At 37.2% G+C, this 21,768-nt stretch overlaps 4 protein-coding genes across 4 annotated transcripts; 1 reads left to right on the forward strand and 3 right to left on the reverse strand.

Annotated features, from left to right (window-relative positions):
- On the forward strand, positions 1 to 1,700 carry LOC122016326. The gene is made up of 4 exons (XM_042573585.1): positions 1 to 172; positions 1,124 to 1,196; positions 1,323 to 1,378; positions 1,448 to 1,700. Exons 1-4 carry the CDS (start codon positions 102 to 104, stop codon positions 1,557 to 1,559), a joined length of 312 nt encoding a protein of 103 aa, XP_042429519.1. The 5' UTR covers positions 1 to 101; the 3' UTR covers positions 1,560 to 1,700.
- Positions 1,701 to 3,499: 1,799 nt separating this feature from the next.
- Positions 3,500 to 10,022, reverse strand: LOC122015631 (probable protein S-acyltransferase 7). The gene is made up of 5 exons (XM_042572621.1): positions 9,654 to 10,022; positions 8,543 to 8,725; positions 4,749 to 5,045; positions 4,330 to 4,563; positions 3,500 to 4,250 (listed from the first exon to the last, which is right to left on the reverse strand). Exons 1-5 carry the CDS (start codon positions 9,759 to 9,761, stop codon positions 3,729 to 3,731), a joined length of 1,344 nt encoding a protein of 447 aa, XP_042428555.1. The 5' UTR covers positions 9,762 to 10,022; the 3' UTR covers positions 3,500 to 3,728.
- Positions 10,023 to 12,097: 2,075 nt separating this feature from the next.
- LOC122016788 (ubiquitin-conjugating enzyme E2 27-like) lies at positions 12,098 to 17,866 on the reverse strand. The gene is made up of 5 exons (XM_042574185.1): positions 17,495 to 17,866; positions 15,830 to 15,878; positions 14,812 to 14,971; positions 14,627 to 14,716; positions 12,098 to 12,447 (listed from the first exon to the last, which is right to left on the reverse strand). The coding sequence occupies exons 1-5, from the start codon at positions 17,676 to 17,678 to the stop codon at positions 12,343 to 12,345; spliced, it is 588 nt and encodes a 195-aa protein (XP_042430119.1). The 5' UTR covers positions 17,679 to 17,866; the 3' UTR covers positions 12,098 to 12,342.
- Positions 17,867 to 18,446: 580 nt separating this feature from the next.
- Positions 18,447 to 20,977, reverse strand: LOC122014057 (OVARIAN TUMOR DOMAIN-containing deubiquitinating enzyme 1-like). The gene is made up of 8 exons (XM_042570250.1): positions 20,363 to 20,977; positions 20,030 to 20,095; positions 19,857 to 19,940; positions 19,647 to 19,776; positions 19,196 to 19,283; positions 19,050 to 19,096; positions 18,863 to 18,963; positions 18,447 to 18,692 (listed from the first exon to the last, which is right to left on the reverse strand). The coding sequence occupies exons 1-8, from the start codon at positions 20,975 to 20,977 to the stop codon at positions 18,447 to 18,449; spliced, it is 1,377 nt and encodes a 458-aa protein (XP_042426184.1).
- Between the last annotated feature and the right edge of the window lie 791 nt (positions 20,978 to 21,768).

The raw sequence follows: 21,768 nt of genomic DNA on the forward strand, positions 1-21,768 counted from the left end.
TTCGACATTTTGGTTCAGTTTGACTCAAATCAATTTATAGCCGCCACCTCCCGCTCCAAACCCTAATCCCTGTTCACTTTCCGTCTGGGGGATAGTTAGCAATGGAATCCAGTGTCTCCGGTGCCGACGTCGCGGCGGCATCACTTCCTTCTAACGGATGGGATTTCATATGGTCAGTTCTTCCTCGCCCGGTCTTGTTGCTCAAGTTCCGATCTTTTTTAGAAAAAAATCAGCTTTACTTGCCCATGACCGTTTGGAGATCTCTTTTCGCTTTGAAGTGTTGGAATCTGTGAAGTTCTTTCTTTCTGTAGCCTTCTGAGGCTTTGGGATCTGTTTTGTTTCATAACAGCTGAAAGTTTGTAAATTAGGAATCTGCTAAGGCAATACTATGCAACAAATGGTAAGCGTTAAGTTGGAAAGGGAGTGTAGCTGAGTTGCGAGGATTAGGGTAGATGCGAGATTAATTTTATCAATCTTATCTGTGTCTAGATTTGGATGTAGAATATTCGCAATGAAGATGTTGGTGTCTATTTTCCTTCCTTCGAAGCTTCTTTATGCTATTGTTGAGTAAGAAACATTAAATGGCATGGACGAGGGGTTCTTTCAGTTACCATTGGGATTTTAGAAGAATCAGGAATCAATATGTACTTGTCTTCAAGCTTTGATTATTGTTTCTTTGTTCCTTGAGGCATTACATGGTGCATGAGACAATGTAAGAAATTTCATCATGAACTTTTATACGACAATAGAAAATGATTTCATCTGCAATATTGATTCATATAAAAGAATTTAGCCTCACAACAAACATGACCAGTAAAACATTGAATGTTTGTGATTAGATTGCTAAACGAGGTTTGGGGAATGATGTAGCATGGGATGCATTTTTATTCGCACTGTTTAATGGCACGCGAAACTTTAATACCTTACAGTTATTGAAATGGAAATAGTAGACTTCTCAGCTTTTAGTTTGTCATGATTGAATGTCTGTTTCTGTGATATACACCAAGGCCTAAACTTTTTTGTGGTGTCAACTATACCTTATCTTTTCTAATTGATTTGGTCTAATATTATTTCATGTTAGTCCCACTTCATTTTAATTACCGCATCTATGTTCTGTCGGCAGTGACTTTGAAGTTGATTTTGGATCGAATGAGAATGCAAATATAGCAGGTTCCGCATTAGCTGTTGATAAGGAGGTTTGCAACTTTTAACTCTTGTTACTTCTGCACAAGTTGCATCCTTGTGGATGCAAGACAAATAGAATACTCTTTATTCCTATGTTGGATAAATTGTTTACTATTATCTGTCGATTCAATGTTCAGCTGCAGCCGGACAAGGTTAAGAGGCAGATATCCATTTGCGATGGAAAGCTTAAAGTGTAAGTTTATCGTATGTCTACTTTATACCCTTTTCTTCACACTTTACTTATTTTTCTTTGTTAATATAGACAATTTGAAGCGGTGGAGGCTAGGTTTCTGCGTGCATCGTTTAGTTCATTCGTGGACCTTTTGATTCTTACTACACAACTCATCGAAGAGTATGGCCATACTCCAATCTAATGTCATTTTGTTAGAAAAAGAGGATCATTTGGTAAGTATTCTATGTGAGTCTTCATGTCTGTATTGTAATTCTTCATAACAATAGGATTCTAAGATTTCCTGTGGCTTAATGTTTACTTTGAATAGTGTCTTTAGTCATCACATCATGAGTCACAGCATAATTTTCTGTTAGTGACAATGCGACTACACGTCGGTGACACTCATTATCTTCGTCCAAATCCTCTCCTTTGTTACCTTCTCCTTTGTCATCGGGGAGATGTTGTGTCTCAGAATTTGGGGTTGGATGCATTTTTGGCAAGAGACTTGGATTGTACTGTTGGCTTCTTTGTGCCCCCACTTCGATCACTCTTTTGTCGCGGATCCTTATCATGTTGCGACTCTAAATCCAAGCTTCGGGGAGGTTCCAAATCCTCAACCACATGTGTAAACCCCAAGGAAAGAACCTTTTTCGTATACTCATGGTTTTAACAATACCTCTGTAGTCGATATCGGTATAGATGTTATTGGCATAACGAAACTACTCTCACCGGTAGGATTGTCCGCTTCCATAGCATCTGGGGGTTTTGAAGCTCAAGTCGCTGCCGCTTCATTTTCGTTTTCGCGTGTGGCTACCTCACTCGACTTACCACTCCGAAGAACTGAATGACAGTGGGAATCTATTCAGAGGTACAAGATGTTAGTGAAACATAACGAAAGATGGTGATCGATTAATAGATGTTAATAAAGTTTTATGCGATTCATATCTAGTAAGTCTCTTCTATGTCAATCTTCCTTTCGACAAATGAAGTGTTTTGTTTAATTTACCTCAACAAGAACGATAACGACATACTGAAAGGACAAAACACATTCAGTTCTCTCTAATATGTTCATTGTAGCCTATTGTCTCTAATTTATTGAAGAGTGAACAATTTTATTGAAATTACGACAAAACTTTATTGAGATCGTTCCTTTTACTAATTCATAATTTTTTTAAAAAAAACAAAAAATCATTCTAGTCAGTTTTGTAACTCAAGAGATGTTCTAAGAATAATTGCAATTTATATTTGAGGTTTTCAAACTAACAAAAGCTTATAATTTTAATGTAATTATGAACTTTTTGCTCATTGACAAAAAAAAAAAAAAAAAAAAACTTTTAAAGTGATCAACCTTAACAACTAAAAAAAACATTAATTTTGCGAGTTTCAAACAAAGGTCTTTCTAGTTCCAACATAGATTAGTCGATAGTTAAAAAAAACAATTAGGATGATCGATATCTCAAATTTTCTAAATCAAAAAATTTTAATGAAAGCACAAGATTATGTAGCTCCTTCATACTCCATGTTATAAAAGGTTCTTCCATACTTTGAACCGCATGGTGAGATGATCCTCGAGTTCAACACAAAGCCATGCGAACTTGCCCCTCGACAACTCTATCATGAACTGCTCGACTTTGATCATATCTTTGAAACTGTCTTCGACCTTGGTCGTCGAGGAGCTCTATAATTCAGACTCATATCCACATCCTTGGACACATAGATCCATAACTACCCGCGGCCCTCCATTCTGCACACTATCTCAATCTTTCACACTTGAAAGCTTGTCTTGAGAAAGTTATAGTTAACTCCTCTACTAAAGATCTTGATAACAATTGAAAATCTCCCTTTGCTCACATGCTTTGGACTTGATCTCTAGATGGACAAACAACATTCTCTTCCTCAACTTCTTAGACTTCATCATCACCATCACCACAAACCAACCCTAATATGAGACTCAACAAGGCGACAATTGATGCGAATAAAACCCTTCACTTATCAAGGGCATTCAGATGGCGGACATATGTGCGCCAAATTTCACACAAACCGACTAACTTGCTAGTCCCATTTTAACACCACTCGACATTCAAACACTACCCACATGAATTCACTCACCACAAATTCTAATAAGATTAAAGACACATAGCATTTGGGTAAGACTGTTAAGAACTTCTGAAATCACAAATATACATTCGCCAAGTGAGTCTAGTCCCCAGCCAATGTTCTGAAACTGTTGAATTATGACGATAATGCTATTGAAGTAAAAGTTTAGGAAAGGATGGAAAAAGATACCTCACAAGCTAATAATATAACAAAACACCACCTTTTGATCCCCAAATTTTCCATCTACAAGTTACCTGCCTTGTGTCGCCGAGTTTCATGCACCTGAACTGCTGCTACCAATGCCACTACCTGTCCTCATTTCCCTCGCAGCAGATGCCACAGCTTGGAAGTCGGGTGCTGTCTCCCAGCTTCCACCTCTTCCCCAACTTGATCGCCTATGGTGCTGTGTAGGTTGCACTTCCATGCCTCCCGTGTAAGCCTCCCTGCTTAAATCAGGGGAAGGTTCACTGAGCTCACCATCCTTGTCATCCATCATGTTTCTGCTGCTTAGACCCTCTTCATTCTCACCAACTTGCGTGACTGCCCTTAGTTCATCCCATGTCACTGGCTTCCGGCCCATCTCAATGTCTCCAACAGCTTTTCCCACGTTTGGGCTCATGAAGCCTCCAATCGAGGAGCGTGGTTGAAGTCCTTGTTCATGTGACACTCTTGCACGGAAGTTGTTTTTTGATGGAGGTATGCTGGTACAAAAAATCTCCTTAAAATTCTCCATGATGCCTCTGTTATATGGGTTAGCTCTCCGGTCGTAACGGTATCTGAAGTTCTCATAAGTTGTCTAAAAAGGACAGAAAATTGAGAGTAACATGGGAAGGATACTTAAACAGTTTTTAATAGAAAACAGCCACAAACATTACCTGATTGGTGCTCATCAGATATAAATGAAAGACGGACAGACCTCCAACAAACCAAACCGATATAAAAGTGTAAATTATGAGGACAATGGAAGCTGGAGTCTTGGCCATTGCTCTCCAAATAGTTATGTGCTCGGCATTTCTGATTTTTATTACGCACACCCAGGATAATCCAAACACATAGAGGCACAACAAAGTCGTTGAGAAGACAAACATATAGAAGAACCTATAGTTTCTCTGCATCAAGAATAAATATTAGTAATGATATTGAGACAATTTCCATTATTACTAATTCTAGTCAACAAATCTAGACATTGTATCTACTACAAGATCTTGTTAGTAAGTAGGCAGCTTTTTGCAAATTGACTTGAACTGATTGACGCATTAAATTTCAATCAAGGATGAGAGATTTTGCAGCTCACCAGTCCAATGCATTGACCAACCCATGGGCAATGATGATCAAAGCGTTCCACACAGTTGTTACAGATTGAGCAGTGAGAGCAGCGAGGAGGTCGGTATAGCATGCAAGTATCGCAGTATTTCACCTTTACAGTCATACCATTAACAGTTACATCCATCATTCTTGGTAATCGAAATTGTGGAGTTTGGACACCTCCAACTTCACCACCACCCTCAATGATTTCTGGCTCTGGAGGATGTGCACTGCGAGGTACTATTCCAGGGTCTCTACCGGAGGCAAGAAGTAATAGAGTTAAATCCTGAAATGTAAAACCTCAGTCACACTTTAAAACCCCAGAAGTCCAATAAGCATTCTTTTTAAGTTTCCAGCCTGGTGGTAAGTAGGATATAGGGAACCAAAAAATACCATGCAACAACAATATTATCAAATATCTTTTTCCATTTTTTTTAAATTCCATCTTTGAAAATTTCTTATATTTTTGTATAAATTACACCATCCAGTTTTTCTAAAGCTAGAAATAAATTCTTAAAATCCATATCCTACAATATTGGCTGAGGTTGATTAATTAAGCATTCTTGACTTAAAACTCAAACTTCAAAACTTTTTGAAGTCACACCTAATTGTCCTACACCAAGTATATGGTTATACGATAAACAAGCATGAGATACAACGAAGAATAATTACTGATCCTTTAATATGTGCATCCTGAGTGTTAAAATACCAATTTCAGGAATTTCCTTGCATATCCACGGCATATACTGTGGTAGATGGTGGACCATGCTAGTTATATTTGTTTTTCTGTGTTTCAACTGACCTATAACCATACATCCAAGAAATAATTCTAACTGCAGACAGTATTGATCAGATCATTACTAGAAAGTAGAGACTACGTTTCCATGATAATATATAGGCAGAGGCTACTAGATGGAGTGCCAGTTATCAACTTTAGCATGTTGACTTTTAATATAGCAGTGTAGATCTCCCTGGGACTAGCAATCCAAGCTTCATAAGAATACCTTATGACAACAACTTTCTGCAGTTACTATCTAGCAAAGTACATGCAATCTTTCTCATTAATTTCCCGTGATGGAAAAAAATAATAGTTATAGGTAATTCAATAACTTGTCTTCTCTAATTGTAGCACATCTTCCTGTACACACCCCTCCTTGGCCACTAAAACGTGCCCATTCACCTCACTTCATCAATTTGATGCTGTTTAGACATGTCTTAACCATCTTAAGCATCCATGTGAATGCCCGAATCAAAAACCGTAAGCATGTTGCATGTTAACAACCCAATGGTTAATCCCAAACAACATTCGTTACATGATTATTTTAGTAAAAGTTGAAACATGGCACAGAAGGGTACAACTTTTGTTGGCTTGCCAGGATATCCAAATCAAACTCCATCCATTAGAAATTCAGACAAACTAATCTCATTTTCATATAAACTGTGGTTATTAGTTGACATTTTTTCTCGCAAAGTTCTATAATTCTTCTGCTTGATTTTTAGATAATACATGAGGACATATCAGCCTAAATTAAACTATAACACACTGGTATCAAGGGTAGATTATTTGTGATGGTTCATAGTGTTTCCATTCATGATTGTTGATAGGACATTGCCAGACCTTGTTGCTTTTTCCTAGAGTACATTACATTAGTATTCCGTTGGTTTTACTTGGAAAATAAGTTTTATAGCTTGGTAGTGATCATCTCATAAAAACATCATTCCTAAAGTGAAACACTTACAACTCTTACCTTGCTGCTGCTTCTTTCATTTTTCTCTTCCTGTTCTCTATTCTAACTTTTTATGAATTCATATTAACCTATGAGTGGCACATGTACACTGTACACATCATTAAGAAAATATCTTTTAACAGTGGACATTAACGTAGGGAATAGTGCAGATGTCTTGGATGATTATCTAGGGGAATGTTATCAAGAATAAATCCAAAATTATCTAGACTTTCTAATTATTATTAAAAATAACCTGGTCAGAGAACTAAAAATAAAAAAACCTATGAGATAAAAAAAAAATTGATATATCTATGCTAGATTTGTAGAGGCGCATCATAAGGAACCAAAACAAGTGACATGAGACAAGGATACTGATGCTGGCCATTATTTAGTAAATTCAAATCCTCAAATTACTACGTACAAAAAAGGACTAGTGATTTCAATTCTTCATGATCACTTTAGTGTGCTCAACAGTAGTAGGAACCAATGGTACAGATGACATGATAAATAATATTAAGACCTAACTCATACAAAGAGACAATAGCAACAAATTGAGCCCCCTTTCAAGGAATCATCCAACTGCCATCCTATCTAGAAAGAACATAAAATGGGCATCCCTAACCCAAGTTTTCTCTACTAACCCTAGTTAGTTCATGATTCTCTTTAACTCATCTTCACCATTCCATCAAACATGTATCACTGCTTCTCTTCCAAAACCTTTTCCTCTCAACTCCTACGCCATCCTACCTCCATTTCTCCAAGTTCAGCTCAACTTAGCAGTTCGTCATCCTTCCCCTACCACAAATCCAGGGCTACAGAGAAATTGCTAAAGATGTCCAAGTTCAGGATGTGAGGCACTACATCAAAGCAAAGAATCTAACATTTTTAAGAGATAGCATCCTTCAACCATTTAAAAACATCCAACCATATCGTATTCAACTCCATCAACATTGTAAGTTCAATGTAATGCTTAAATAAAAATTCATCAAATCAAAATGTAACTATAACATTAATTTTGTATCATAATTCATAACTACAAATTAGGAGAAAGCCACATAGGCACAGCAATTAATTTAGTACAGGAACGTGTGAGGGAAAGAAATAATTAAACTAGATGTCTCATGCCATTATCTTGAGGACGAAAGTATAAAAATGAAATGTTTGCTAGTCAAGAGACTAAATAGTAAAATTGATTAGCTTTTAATAAATCATCCATGTGCTTATCTAGATCATCAGATTTTAAAATTAATCTTGTGCATTGGATTGTCTGTGGAAAGTGTCTTAATGTTTCATATAGAATGAAAATAAAATAGACCATAGATTTTTTAGATTGGACATTGTTTGCATTGACTTATTTATGGCAGTTAACCAAACTGAACAGACACCACATTAGATTGGAAAATTATTCTCATGCATTAGATTGTCCATTGAAGGCATCTTAATTTTTCATATAGAATGAAAAGTAAATAGATTAGGTTTTTTTTTTAGATTGGACATTGACTTATTTATAGGGATTAATCCTATTCCAAATAAAGTATTTAATTTTTTATGATCCCTAAACAAGATGATTCCTATCATATGAGATGGACATTCAATATAACAAATAAAGACCAAGGCAAATTTAACACACACACACACACACACATATATACACATACATATATATATGCATGATGATACTATTGAACCATTTCAGGGTTGCTTGTTTATTATCACATACAGCAACCAGAAGAAAGGAAGCCGACCAGAAAGATAAGAAATTATTTCTCATCTGTTTTGAATAATAAACATCTGGAAGCTTATATCTCAAATATGGACTTCACATCGATAATGAAATGAGTGTCTGTTGGTTCATAAAACAATGATCAACTACCTATCTTATCAAAGTTAATGTACAACAAATAGAGCAACATCTTTGCGGCAGCCAAAACTTAAGAAAATTTCAAACTATCTCATGAAAACAGAAAATAAGACTAGATACCTGTTTTCTGAAAAACAGCAACGAGATATGGTATTCAGATGAGTCTTGATAAATATAGGGATAAGAAATACTTACATATATAGTGAAGATGATAGCTACTGCCATTACAGGTATACCCAGAGAATTAGAAAAATCATCCATTAATTTTCCAGCGACAAATGCACAGAAGATTGAAATAGGAGCAACAATCAGGAAAATGGTGAGAAACAATGATCTCACATCAGGGCCAAATATAAACCTCCCTTGAAGAAAAAATATCTGCAGAAGATAAGCAAACATGCATAGGGGATCCAAAAAATGATGTTTCAGGAAGATTAACAAAATGAGCCAAACTCAATCATAATAAAGGATGAATGAAGAGAATTATTCAATTTATCCAACCAGAATAATTACAGTATGAGGATGGTTATATATGATGAAGTTAATGTAAACTGGTTCCTACTAGCTTCTACGCTTTGCCAAGTTCCTTGGTAGGTACAGTAATGTTAAAGCAGTTAGCATTATATCTACAGGTCCCAGCAGCCATGTATGCACACGGGTAATACACCATATACACAGTGTATTTTCCACTAGAGCCATAACATCCAAAGTCATATGTAAATCTATAAAAAGTTTCTTAGTACTCTTAACTTCATATGCGAGTATATATGGATTCCTATATCTTATGAATAATAAAAAAAACAAAAAAGAAAAAACATCCTCCTCAGGATCATCATGCAGTAATTTTCTAATTGTGAGTTCGTGCACATATCAGTAATTGTATGGACATCGTCTCCTTCCCCTTCAATGTACTGTCACAACATAGTTACAAATGGTTCAATAATAAGGCAGAATACGGACTAAATGATTGAAATAAAACATGACAGCAAAACCGTAATTTGATCGAGTAAAAAACAAATCCAGTTGCATATCAACTTATTCATATAAAGTTCTACTCCTTCATCGCAGTTTGCATTCGATTCTACGTGGCAAGTAAAAAAGAGGGCATTTGAAAGTGCAAGCAATGGTCAAAACAGCTTCCAGTTAAAACACGAAATAAAGAGCTAAAACCTCATATTTTCAATCCGCCGCGAGGACAAAAAAACGAGAAAACCCTAATTTGGCACAAACATCAAAATATCAAGGTTGAACTGATTTAGCTGGACATAAGCGTTAAGGAAGTCGGAATAAACAGATCACGACTTACGTTGCTTCCCTTCCAAGCCTGGTACACCCTCGGCGCATCCGCCTCCGCCTCCGCCTCCATGCTCGAGGCAGCTAGACCCGTGCCTCGCGGAGGTGGGACAGCGTACATTTACTCTGAGCCGGCGTCTCTAAGCCAGCTCGCAGCCCGGTGGGACCTCGAACAGGCACGAACCGATGAAGGCGGATGACAAAGATGGGACCTTTCCTAGTTTCCGATTTGCTCGCCGCAACGACACCTGCTGGACAACAGACCTCCTAGATTCCGGATGTCCCTCGAGGCCTAGACCGGTGGATTCAACGCCGCGCCCGCCGCCTCTCCTGATTTGGCTTTTACCGGTGCGCCGAGAGAGAGAGAGAGAGAGAGAGAGAGGGCTTCATCCTCCATTTTTCTACCCATTTATTTCCCACTTCGTTAGTTTCAGATCACCTGTCAATGGGGAACCATCATACACGTGTAGTCGCACTAATTCGCTTCGTGATGACGTCAACACCGTGTGGGCTTTGTGAAGTGATATGGTGTTTCCTGTCCAAAAGATACAGGAAATAAATATAATTTTGTTTTCCATATGCGCCACATGGTGAGTAACCGCGCGGATTGCATACTGCCGTTCGACGGCAAGAAACTTTGGATCGAAAACGACTGCTATCATTTATGTTGTATTTATTTTGTGGCATTGCATTTATTCTAACTATTTTTTTTACTGTTATCATTTTACCTGTATACTTTCATAAATGATAAAAATACAATATACAAAAAAAATAAAATAAAAAATAACCCATATCGACTCACAAACATGCATTTCCTTACGAGTTGTAGCAGCTCATTATCGTGTGTGTTCGGATATTCTACCTTCAAATTTCTCTGTCCCTCATATTCTTTGTCGATCGGACATCGATCGGACAGATCAGATTATATTTCAAGGTATCATGATATCCTTAAAATATGTACAGTATTCTTATGATGTGCAAGATATCCTTGGGATATAATCTGTCCGCCCGATCGACAAAGAGACACGGGGACAGAAAAATTTAGGGACAGAAACAATATCAACCTCTCTCTTGAAGGGACATAACTGTTTATTTTTTTTATAATTTAGATATTTATTTATGTGAATGAATTAATTTTAAATGGGATCAATTCGATCCCATCAAAATTTATCATTCTCATCAAAATTTCCCATCAAATTTTAAATGTCTAATTAACATTTGCAGTCTAATACCAAGAACCTGAAGGAACATAACTATGTCCCCAGTGGGAGAGAGGAAAGACAATGACCTACCTATGGGAAAACATAATTTAAAATTTTAATTAGATTAATTTAGAAATTTATTTTTTATGAAAAAGATCAATTCAATTTAGATTTTAAATTTCATAAATCAAGTCAACTGCTATAATATAAATAGTATATTTGAATCACTGAATAGGACAATAATAACTACGTAGTTTGATTAATAAATCAACCTAATTTGATTGTCTAATATTAATGGACTAATAATATTACCAACAATAACTACGCAAGTTAACAGGATACCTAATGTTAATTTAAAATAAAAAAATAATAATAACTAAGCAACTTGATTGATAAATTAAACTGATTCGAATATCAACTAATAATATCTTCAATCAACTGATAAAAAAAATCAATTAATTGTTCGACCGATTCTAACACAATTTTTAATCAATTTTAATTGATTTAATTCAATTTTAAACCAATTGCTTTACTGACACGACTTTCTTTGACTCATACGTTTAAAAATTTAGATCTAAAATAAATATATAGATCATGAAAGAGTGAGTTTGACGACACAGAAAGATTAGCATTTTATTCACTAAAATCTCCAATTTCATTTTTTTTTTCTTAACAAATAATCACTTGCTTCATACACATTTACTAGGTTAATTTATCCAACTAATTCAATAACTTACAAATACCCCTTTGAAAGTTCTAAAATTCAAGTCCCTTTGAAAGTTTTAAAATTCAAGTCGATTGAGAGGAAACCCACAAGATTTAACCGGACCAAATTCAATTGCAGTCTGGGCTTGAACCGAACCAAATTGTCGACTAATTCCTCTCAAATAGGTTAGTCCAGACCAATTCTCTACAGAGTTTTTAGTTGCATCCTAAACAACGAAGACAAAATAATAATAATAGTTTCCAGGAAACTGATTGATTTGAATTTAAAAATTGGCGAAACCGCCGAATTAATGGCATCCCACGTCAATGAAAGGAGGTTCATCAGGAGTAAAAGTGTTGAGTACATGATGGGACAAACATAAACTATGTATTCCCACCCCACCACTACAGGTAAACTACCATGCACTTACCATCAACCGGAGGGCTTGACATTCAATTTCATAATAATCATCAAATATTCAGATTAATCAGAATTATAATAACTATATGAACTTGCATAAACCAAATTAAAGAGATCACATACTTGTAATGAACTAAAAAAGGTTATCTCAACTTCAAAATGCTTGATTAGTCAGAAACTTTAAACCAACAATATCACTAGCCCATAAAAGAGGCAAACCTATGAAATTGAAACAAGCTTTCGACAATTTGATCATTTTCGTATAGAGTTTATACGGACCATCTAAGATGAATAGAGTTGTCTATGGTTTACCCATTTGGATGCATGCTTTACAGAAAGTAAGATAGATGAGGTCCGATCGGGAGCAAAGCCTTTCAAGAGCAAAGCTTTTCGAGAGCCAGGTTCTCATCGCCATTGACACTCTTCAGCGTGCTCCTCACCAGGTTCTCTGGGAAACCCATTTCCACTAGCTTCTGAACCTGAACCCAACAAATGATGCTATATTCAGATTCTAGTCACTTGTGTTCATATAAATTGAAGCAACCATAATGATCTGGAAGAGTTTAATGCCTTTGCTGCGTTTGAAAGAAATTGATAATAATTTGAATGAGGATAGTCATTCCAAGATTCAGTTGACTTCAAAAGATACAAATGAAAAAGGTCGATATTATTCATCCCCTTTCAGTCCATCACTTACGTTTAGGTCTCAAAGCTTGGTTTACTTGGGGCAAGATAGGAAGGGGAGAAGAAGAGATCACAAACTTGCACATTGATTACAAATCAACAATTTGCTTTTATGCATTTCTGGTCGATTTCCTCTCCTCCACCTCCTCCACTTTAGTTATGCAGCCAAGTAAACTAAGCCCTAAAGTAAATTTGAGATTGGACGCCCATTACTTTAGACATTTCTAGCAACATGAAATGTGTTGTGACATAACCTCAGCTAACAAGCATCTGGAGATATATAATTGTATTTTCTCAAGTATAAGCAACAGGCTGGACAAGGTCCTTGTCCAGACATCTATTCCCACACCACAGCTAATCGTGCTAGAAACTTTTATAGAAAACTTAGATCTCTCCACTATCATTATGTGTTGATTGGGCAGAGATGAGGCTACTTAATTAAAAAAAAAAAACTTTTAGGCATGCAATGATTTGGTCATGGAGCAAACAGTCAGACGGAAATCAAATCACCTATGAAGTAAACAAATATCACTTCCTATGCGCTTCTACTCCCAGTCAGATGGAAATCAACTATGAAGGAAACAGATGTCACTTTCTATGCCTTCTACACAACTACTTTTACCACCTTCAGCACCAGAGGGAAATGCAACAAACCTAAAGGACTGCTAGATCTTCACACCTTCTATGATCTAGTTTTCTCATGCCTACCATGGTTTAGTTTTTCCTTCCATTTCTATTCTCTCTCTCCCCTTGCTTGTACACACTTCATTATCTGCCCAATTTGGCTAAGAGGAGTCCAGTGCGATGGCTGTTCCTTCTGTTGTCAAATGTTTCCAGATTTTTGGATATCTTGTACATCTAGTTGCTAAAGCTTGCCTTACCATAAGTACATAAAACCTGACACAACTCAATCTAACCTAAAAGTTCAGTTTTTTATTTGGACCTAGTCTAGTCTTGGATTTTGCTTAAAAATCACTAAAAATACAGTTTAGCTATTTCTCTAAAAGGAAGTCAATGCCCTATTTTTTTTTGAAAGAAAAATCCAACCTCGCTCAAATTGATGAGATCAAATCATAATTCATTTTTAACAACCACATCATCAAACAACTTACGGAAAATTTTCAAAAATGTATTGAAAAAAAGAAGCAGAAGACGAAAGCTGTAGAGATGAGGATATTAAGGTGGATTTGTGGGCATACAAGAATGAACAGAATAAGAAATGAGAGCATTAGAGAGAAAGTCGAAATTGTATCTATTGAGGGAAAACTCCAAGATACACATTTAAGATGGTACGAAAATACTCTAGTTAAGCGATGTGAAACTATGAGAAATACGCAAATCAAAAGAAGAAGAACAAAAAAGACTTGGATAATAACAATAAAATAAAATAAAATTTATTTAAGTATAAATGAAGAAATAGTATAGGATAGAGTTCAATGACGTAGAAGGATTTATATAGCTGACCCCACCTAGTGGGATAAGGCTTGGTTATTGTTGTTGTTATTGAAATAAAGAAAATTGGTAAATATATGAAAAACAAGTCCCATCCAAACAAACCTATCTAGATTGGAATTTTTTAGTTGGTTCAAGTTGTTTCCTCTAAACCATAACATTGGAATCAACCCATCTCAATCACAAAGCATCAGCCTATCCATAAGTACATGTATATATAACACTCAAACTAAGTATTCTTTTGTAGTGGTAATTAGCAGCTACAACCTGGGTAGACCTCCAGCTTAATGATATTCTTTCCCTATTCAAACTATTTTTGGCCGCTCAGCAAATTCAATTAACAAAACCATAAAGGTTAAGTTCATTAGACTAAATTAGACCCCTACTTATTTTATATAATAACATCAAAGTCATGCGGCCAACATCAGCTAGTAGCGGACTGGCTGGACACGCGATTTGATTCATTCTAGGCAAAAGGAATTTAACTGAAATAATACTAAAGTTGATTATTATAATCCATACCTTTTCTTCGATGCCAGAAGATGACCCTTTAGCAAATGCTTCTGTCCAATACCGAGCTGTAGCCAGAAATGTGTTGTACTCTCGCAGATACTGTACCAATTAGACAAAAAAAATGCAAAACTGAAGCAATGAAACCAAGTGTTCTCAGGCATTAGCCAAGTGTAAAAAAAAATGGTAAGTTAGACCTGCTTGGCGACAACAGCATCTTGGGGGTCATCAGGAGCAGGCGCTGAGAGTAGAGCTTGCAGAGAAAGTAAAGCTGTTTTTAATGTGAGGGCAGGACTCCACTGATCCTTGAGAATGTCCAAGCATATGGCCCCATTTTGACTACTAATGTTTGGGTGCCTTCAACAGAGATATGCAAGCAAACAATGTAGACATAGTTGGCTAGAGTCAGCAAGTGATCCATTGTTCCAAAATTGACAATGGAAAAGCAATAATAATATTTTTTCTGCTACAAGTAATAAATGAAGTTTAATATATCACAAAACCACTGATAGATGAATAAAATAGATAGCTTGAACAAATTCTATCCGTTCAGAACTCTAATTATCCATCCAATACAGATCATTCAAGATTATGATTACCACAAAGAATTAGTAATCACACAGTAAAAATAGTGATACAAAATGAAACACATTAGCTGTAGAAGGAAGATCATAAAAAGAACTCGAGATCAAACATGATCCAATAACAACACTGGTTCGTATTTTAAATGAAATGAGGGAGGAGCAAGCAAGATTCTAGGTGAAACAACCCTTTTCAGCATAAATAATAGTCCAGGTTGGTTACATCCATTGCCAAAGTGGACTAAAACAGCGCACCAGAAATAAGGAAAAAAGAAAATTCAGCATCAGAAGTGCAAAGTTGTATAAAGTGGAGGCATAACACATATTGTGCGGACAAGATCATTGTTTAGCATCAACCAATTATGAATAATCATCCGGCGCCAACATCCATTCCATGAAGTTACCAAGTCAAAAATAATGTGAATGTTTCAATTCCTCAAGCCAGAATGCTAATACCAAATATTCAACAACTTTATTTTCATAAATTGTTTTGTCAAATAAACAACTAAACACACTAGATAACAAATTAGAAAACCTCAGCTGACTTATAAGTATCATGGATATAATTCACAAAACATCAAGGAAAAGCATAATAAAGCATAAGGCTAAGTGTTGATGAATGAAATATTCATACCAAACTTTTGTAACGAATTGCATTTTAGGAGGCTCAAAGGGATAGCCACCTGCAACAAATTGAACTCCATCATTAACTCTGAGAAAAATATTTTGCTAAATGAGGAAACAATTATGATGCAGAAAATTAAGTACCAACAGAACAAGATGTCAATGAATACCAGTATATTAAAATTTTGGGATGGTGTTATGACAAAGTAGAAAATGAGTATCTATAAAGGATCACAAATATGAAAAAAAAAAAAAATGACATACATGAATCTTTGATGTATCAAAGGAACAAGAAACATGTCAGAGGTAATGTAATGGCAGAGTAGAAAAGATGTGTCTGACATTGATCATAAATCTGAAAAAGATGACACATATGATGGTGAGACAAGTATCCAGATTCCAGCATACAAAATATATGTGGAGATTATGTAGATAGAAGATGTATGAGATAAATTGGAGGGAATGCTAATGATACCAACGAGAAATCCGGTTAGACTGCATATAAACATAAACATCATAAACCATTTGCCATATACTACATGGAGAACAAATATTGACAATCTAAAGCCTTTTCTTTTATTCTATTGCATTCACATGTTAAAATGAGACTCAAAGATGCTATATCGAGGAGGAAAGCTTATTTGAATTATTGAGTGCAAAAGGAGATGGCAGGAATTATGAATGTAAAGAAGTAATGCCAACATAATTGAATGCAAATGATAGACCCAATGGTATAAAAAAAAATTAAATGTCACAATCTAAAATTGGATGAAGGGGAGCCTTGGCACAATGATAAAGGTGCTGTCATGTGACCTCGAGGTCACGGGTTCGAGTTTCGAAAATAACGTCTTAAGCAAGATAAGGTTGCGTGCAATAGACTCTTCCTTGGAACCCTACATTGGCAGGAGCTTCGTTCATTAGGCTGCCCTTTAATATAAAATTGGAAAGCAAGAAAAGATTGCTGCTGTAGAAACTAAAATATTTTTGTTCTTAGTGTATTACTAAATCATTTCACTTTCTAGGCTCTTGCAACTATTCCATACTTTTTACTTTTCAAACAAATCATAAATCATGGAAATTCTTTTCGCTAGATGTATATGAAGCCAACATGCAACATTTACATTCTTCCCAGAGTTTTAACACTTGAAGATTCAAAATTAAGATGAAGAGTAAAAAGTATTTAAACCAAAACAATTATCTAATACGTGGAAGTTGTCAAGGTCATGGATTTGAATCCCAACTTTATCACTTTGGTGGAGTTTACTCTTCCTTTTCTCTTACACTTGCAAAAAGCAAATATATGTAGCATTCTTTGGAGGAAGAATTCCACCTTACAAAACTAGGTTTCTTCCACCATTTTCTCCATCTTTTCCTCATTTCGTGGGCATCATCACAACTCAACCAGAAAGGCTCCGTTTCACGTTTTTTCCCCTTCCAAATAATCATCTTTTGATCAGTTTCCAATCAGTCTTCTCATTTTCAAAACAAGGAAAGAGAACCAAAAGTACGACAAAAAAAACGACAGAGGAGCGGTGCCAATCCCAATTGTTCCCGTTTTGACATCATACAACCGCTTCAAAACTCAAAAGCAAACCTAATGGCAAGGGTTTTTTCACCACGAAAAATGGCAAAAAGGAACATGAAATAAAAGAAAAAGAAACAGGGGCGATCGTACTGGTTAATCGGATATCGATGACGAAGGTGCCGCCCTGGTAGGGAGTGTCGACGGGGCCGGAGATGGTGCCACGGAGGTGCGACAGATCGGTCCCTCCGTCGGCGAGGGAGATGCTGACGCCGGAAATGGATTCATCGCGGTTGCACTCCACTAACTCCTTCTGAACCCTAGAAACGTCCAACATCTTCCCAAATCCCCTCGAGTCACTCGCCAACAACGAGGCCGGAGAGAAGGTGCAGTCGCAATCCAAATGGGAATCCGATCCCTCGGCTCCTCCGCTTCACCCTTCGAGGACAAGGGCGATCGCTAGGAAAAGGAACCGAATAGCGAGTTGCTTCTGCGGCCGGAAAAGAAGATACGAAAGAGACGCGAACGAGTCTGCGTTAAGGCTTTATATTTAATTATTTTAAAGGGCTAATAATTTAAATGCACTATTCCTATTTATTATTTTAAAAAAATGAATAAAAAATTCAATTGCTAAACTACCAATCTGTATTGCAGAGTTCTTGATGAAGTTTCATATTTTAGAGAGCTATGCATAGAAAGAATTGCGGCTTCAAATAGGCAGCTTAAAATCGTTTAGTATTCATACCGTTCAACAATCTAACCAACTCATTTTCTCTGACAAACTAGTTATTCAAAAAAAAAAAAAAAATGAGAGCAAGCTAGCGTTAACAGATATATATCTGACCAACTTGCTCATTCATGCTTAATATTCACAAGAGATCAAGATGAATGTTGTATATCCTCTGTTCCATATATATATACACATGTCACCTGGAAATAAAGAGTCGCCACATTTGGAGGAACTTTAAACCATGCCACACTTATCGTCCTGCGAGGATGGTGAGTGCAAAAATAATCACTACAGATCAGAGATGTTAAGAACAATAAAAGGTTAGAGGACAAGCCAAAAAAAAACCTGTAAGAGAACACCATACCCATGCTGATCTCAGATAGGGTACAGAATATCGTAATGTCCAGGCCGATACAGCAAGGTGAAGAGAGGTGCACGCTTATCAATGTCTGGTGGATCGTCAGGGGGTCCAAAGTCAAAACCAATTACCAAAGGGACGCCGTTAGTCAAGCTCTGGTCAAGATTCACCAAGCGTAGTGGCACTCCTAAGGCATCAGATAGAGCTCGGATCTCCATGTTTTCAGTTTCTTCCCCCAGTGGTTCGACGGACCTCTGGCAGTACTAGAGGAAAGAAAAGGCAGAACAAGATGTCAATGCACAGAAGACAAACGAGCAGCTGTTACAGATGTTAAATGACAGTGATGTCTATCGGTGTAGTTTTAGTACTGATGGCCTAAGATGTGAAGTAGTTAAATATAGAACCGTAAGAAGCTTTATCAGCCAAAGAGAACCTTTTCCACAGTTGTGTTTGACATCCCAGCGACAAATGGTTCGTAGTGGTCTTTTCTTCTGCACATTTCACAAGCAGCAACCATCCTGAGGAATTTAACGACTGCCCAGAGAATTTTGTTAGAACAAATGTAACTAATTTAATATCTAAACGAATGAGTTGAATAAATTTGGGGTAAATTTTCTCACGTTTATCTGACATTTCTTCACGGCAACTCTGAAGAAGCTCCATATGACTAAAATTGCAAAAGGAATATGTTAGCTGAATTGTTTATCGCTGAAGGAAGATTATTTTGAAAATATCATCTGTCAGTTAAGTTGCAACGGAAACTTACTTCAGCTTCCCCTTCCGAATTTTGTCCACCATCTTGATGAATACCTGAGTTTTTATTTTCATATCCGTCAGTAAATATTGCTCCATTGCTGGAAATTTAAAATCCCAAAGCATCAATCTGGTCTCAGTTCAGCAAGGTTGAGCATATCCCAGACTAGGATGAGCGTTTATTAAACTATGCAGGATGGGACATAAATTGGGAGTTACGATCCCTAGGCTCCTACCCAAGCAAAGTAAAAGAAGTTTCATCTTGAACTTGTACACCTAACCAGTTTAGGCTTAATCAATCTAACCAGTTTAGGCATTTAGATTACATTATTTCTTCCCAAAAGGCAGAATTGTAAGATTATTAGACAGAATCACGTTTTAAGAAAAGAAAAACTGGAATTATCAATTTAACGCCAGAAAACAACTGAGGCAAAATATAATAAGAAAATGAAGAGGATTAGTACATCTTACGTCGCAGGAATTTGAAATTACAATCGGCGACTTTCCAAGCTCAAAAAATTTCTCCCTCAAACTTTCAGCAGTTGCAAGAACACGCACCATCTCAGCTTCATTTTGGGACTCCCAAAGGTACTCCTAATTTCACATCAAACATTACATATATGAATTACTACACAAACCGCTCAACATCATCCAGTTAGAGCGTATAAGATTACCAAGTAGGCGAAGATAAAGCTGCGGTAGAAACAATTTCCATCCCTTTTTACCCGCCTGATTCCTCTGTGTTTTTCCTGAAGAAGCTGCTTGACACAGGACACAAATCCAGTAGAGTTTAGGGTTACAATGAAGATTATGAATGCATAGAAACAGCAATTGTTTCAGATCGAACCTCGATCTTCCTCTTAAAGATGAAAGTGCCCGATTGGTACTCATCGGCTAATGAGGAAAGGGGCTCCTGTCAAGTATGAAGAAGAGACATTCAATTCATAGGTTTTCATAATAATGCAGCTTGATTTTGGAGCGACTGTGCAATCCTAACAACTCATCTAAGAAGCAAGTCAAGTCGAGAAATTGATGCCGATCTAAAAACTCGAACCCTAGCGGTGCGTGCGGTTCAGATCAAGAACAGAGCTATCTATGGAAAAAGGGGGAAAAAAGAGGGATACAACTGCGGGCATGGAGAAGAACGATGAATCAAAGAGGGAAAGCTAAGATCGCTCACCATGTCTCCGATATAAGGGATTTTGTCTTTCTCGCCGCCGATTAAGTCCTGTTCCGGCTCCTGCGCGATGCGATACCGATCCAATGAGCAAGAGAAAGAAACAAGAATCTCAAGATCCCCAAGAACTCCGACCGCGATCCGGATCAAGAATCTCACCTCGACGAAGCCTAGGGAGAGCTCGGGTCCATCATCCTCCGAGGACTTCTGTGGGTAGGGATAGGCTGCGGAGGGGATCGGCGCTGTTTCTCTGTCAAAGAAGCGGAGAAACTTGCGTGCTGAGTGAGAGCCGACGGGGGACGACGAGTGCGAAGACCCAAGCGGCGAGGGCGGAAGCCTACTTCTTGGGCGGCGGAAGACCATGGGCAACGAGCGCGGGGCAACCGGCGAGGGCGGGGCCATCGGCGAGGGCGGGGCCATCCGCGAGGGCGGGGCCATCGGCGAGGGCGGGGAAACCGGCGAGGGCGGGGCAACCGGCGAGGGCGGAGACACCGGCGAGGGCGGCAACAGGGGTTCCTTTGCGACGTCGCCGCCGCCTTGTCCCTGATGGCTGTCGTCGGGGCAGGGTTCGGCGGTGGGCTTCCGCTTCCTCGCGTCGGCTTCCTTCTCCTTCGCCATTCCGCCGGCGTCGTTCGCTTTGGGGCCCTCGGGAGGGTAAGACGTTGAAAGAGACTTTCGACGGAAATGTTCGAAGCTGAGAGAAGGGCCAAAGGAACAGAGAGGTTCACATATATATACACACTTGTAACTGCGGCAGGCGCGGGAGGAGACCGGCGCGGATTCAAAGAACCAGAACCCCGATACCGCCGCCACGGGACACCGTTATATCGAAATCTGTAATACCGTTACGGACGTTTTGTTTTTCAAAAATAAATCTCTATTATTAACCTTTCTATTAATATATTTAGACTACTAATAAAGATCATAATTAAAAGATATGAAATTATGATAAGTACATATATTTATTAATAGAGGAAGAGAAATGGAAGTAGATTTAATTAGCATAATAAAATATAATAAAAGAATTTGTATAAATAAATATTTAATTGTTGTTATTGTTATATTCGGATTGTCAAATTAGTGTTAATGAAAAATATAAGTCTTTTAGGGCCTTTGTCCAACATAATTACTTAATTAGAGAAGATAACCCTGTATAAAATAAAAACATAATTTTTCATCATTGACATTTACATAAGAAAGTGAAGGAGTTGCAGGACGGATGTTTTATTGGAATCATAAAAATAACCTCATATAAAGTGAGATAACACTAACGTATAATAAGCTTTTCTTCATAATTTCTCATTGACGGATGTTTTATGCACTAGATTGTCCTTTTTATGCACTAGATTGCCCCTTTAATTATTATTTTATCTTTTTAATTTGTAGAAGATATCGATAAATTAGGAAGC

This window comes from Zingiber officinale, chromosome 8B (assembly GCF_018446385.1).
Source record: "Zingiber officinale cultivar Zhangliang chromosome 8B, Zo_v1.1, whole genome shotgun sequence".
Classification (NCBI taxonomy): domain Eukaryota; kingdom Viridiplantae; phylum Streptophyta; class Magnoliopsida; order Zingiberales; family Zingiberaceae; genus Zingiber; species Zingiber officinale.

Excerpts from the sequence above, each read along its gene's own strand:
- LOC122016788 (XM_042574185.1), bottom strand. The coding sequence starts at position 17,678 with ATGTTGGACGTTTCTAGGGTTCAGAAGGAGTTAGTGGAGTGCAACCGC. Across the intron at positions 14,972-15,829 it reads CAATTCGTTACAAAAGTTTG|GCACCCAAACATTAGTAGTC; the intron begins GTATGAATATTT and ends TCTCTGTTGAAG. Across the intron at positions 14,717-14,811 it reads ATGCTGTTGTCGCCAAGCAG|TATCTGCGAGAGTACAACAC; the intron begins GTCTAACTTACC and ends TAATTGGTACAG.
- LOC122014057 (XM_042570250.1), bottom strand. The coding sequence starts at position 20,977 with ATGGCGAAGGAGAAGGAAGCCGACGCGAGGAAGCGGAAGCCCACCGCC. Across the intron at positions 19,941-20,029 it reads TCTTTAAGAGGAAGATCGAG|CTTCTTCAGGAAAAACACAG; the intron begins GTTCGATCTGAA and ends TGTGTCAAGCAG. Across the intron at positions 19,284-19,646 it reads AAATTCCTGCGACGTAAGAT|CAATGGAGCAATATTTACTG; the intron begins GTACTAATCCTC and ends TTAAATTTCCAG.
- LOC122015631 (XM_042572621.1), bottom strand. The coding sequence starts at position 9,761 with ATGTACGCTGTCCCACCTCCGCGAGGCACGGGTCTAGCTGCCTCGAGC. Across the intron at positions 4,564-4,748 it reads TTGGTCAATGCATTGGACTG|AGAAACTATAGGTTCTTCTA; the intron begins GTGAGCTGCAAA and ends TTCTTGATGCAG. Across the intron at positions 4,251-4,329 it reads ATCTGATGAGCACCAATCAG|ACAACTTATGAGAACTTCAG; the intron begins GTAATGTTTGTG and ends TGTCCTTTTTAG.
- LOC122016326 (XM_042573585.1), top strand. The coding sequence starts at position 102 with ATGGAATCCAGTGTCTCCGGTGCCGACGTCGCGGCGGCATCACTTCCT. Across the intron at positions 173-1,123 it reads AACGGATGGGATTTCATATG|TGACTTTGAAGTTGATTTTG; the intron begins GTCAGTTCTTCC and ends TTCTGTCGGCAG. Across the intron at positions 1,197-1,322 it reads CATTAGCTGTTGATAAGGAG|CTGCAGCCGGACAAGGTTAA; the intron begins GTTTGCAACTTT and ends TTCAATGTTCAG.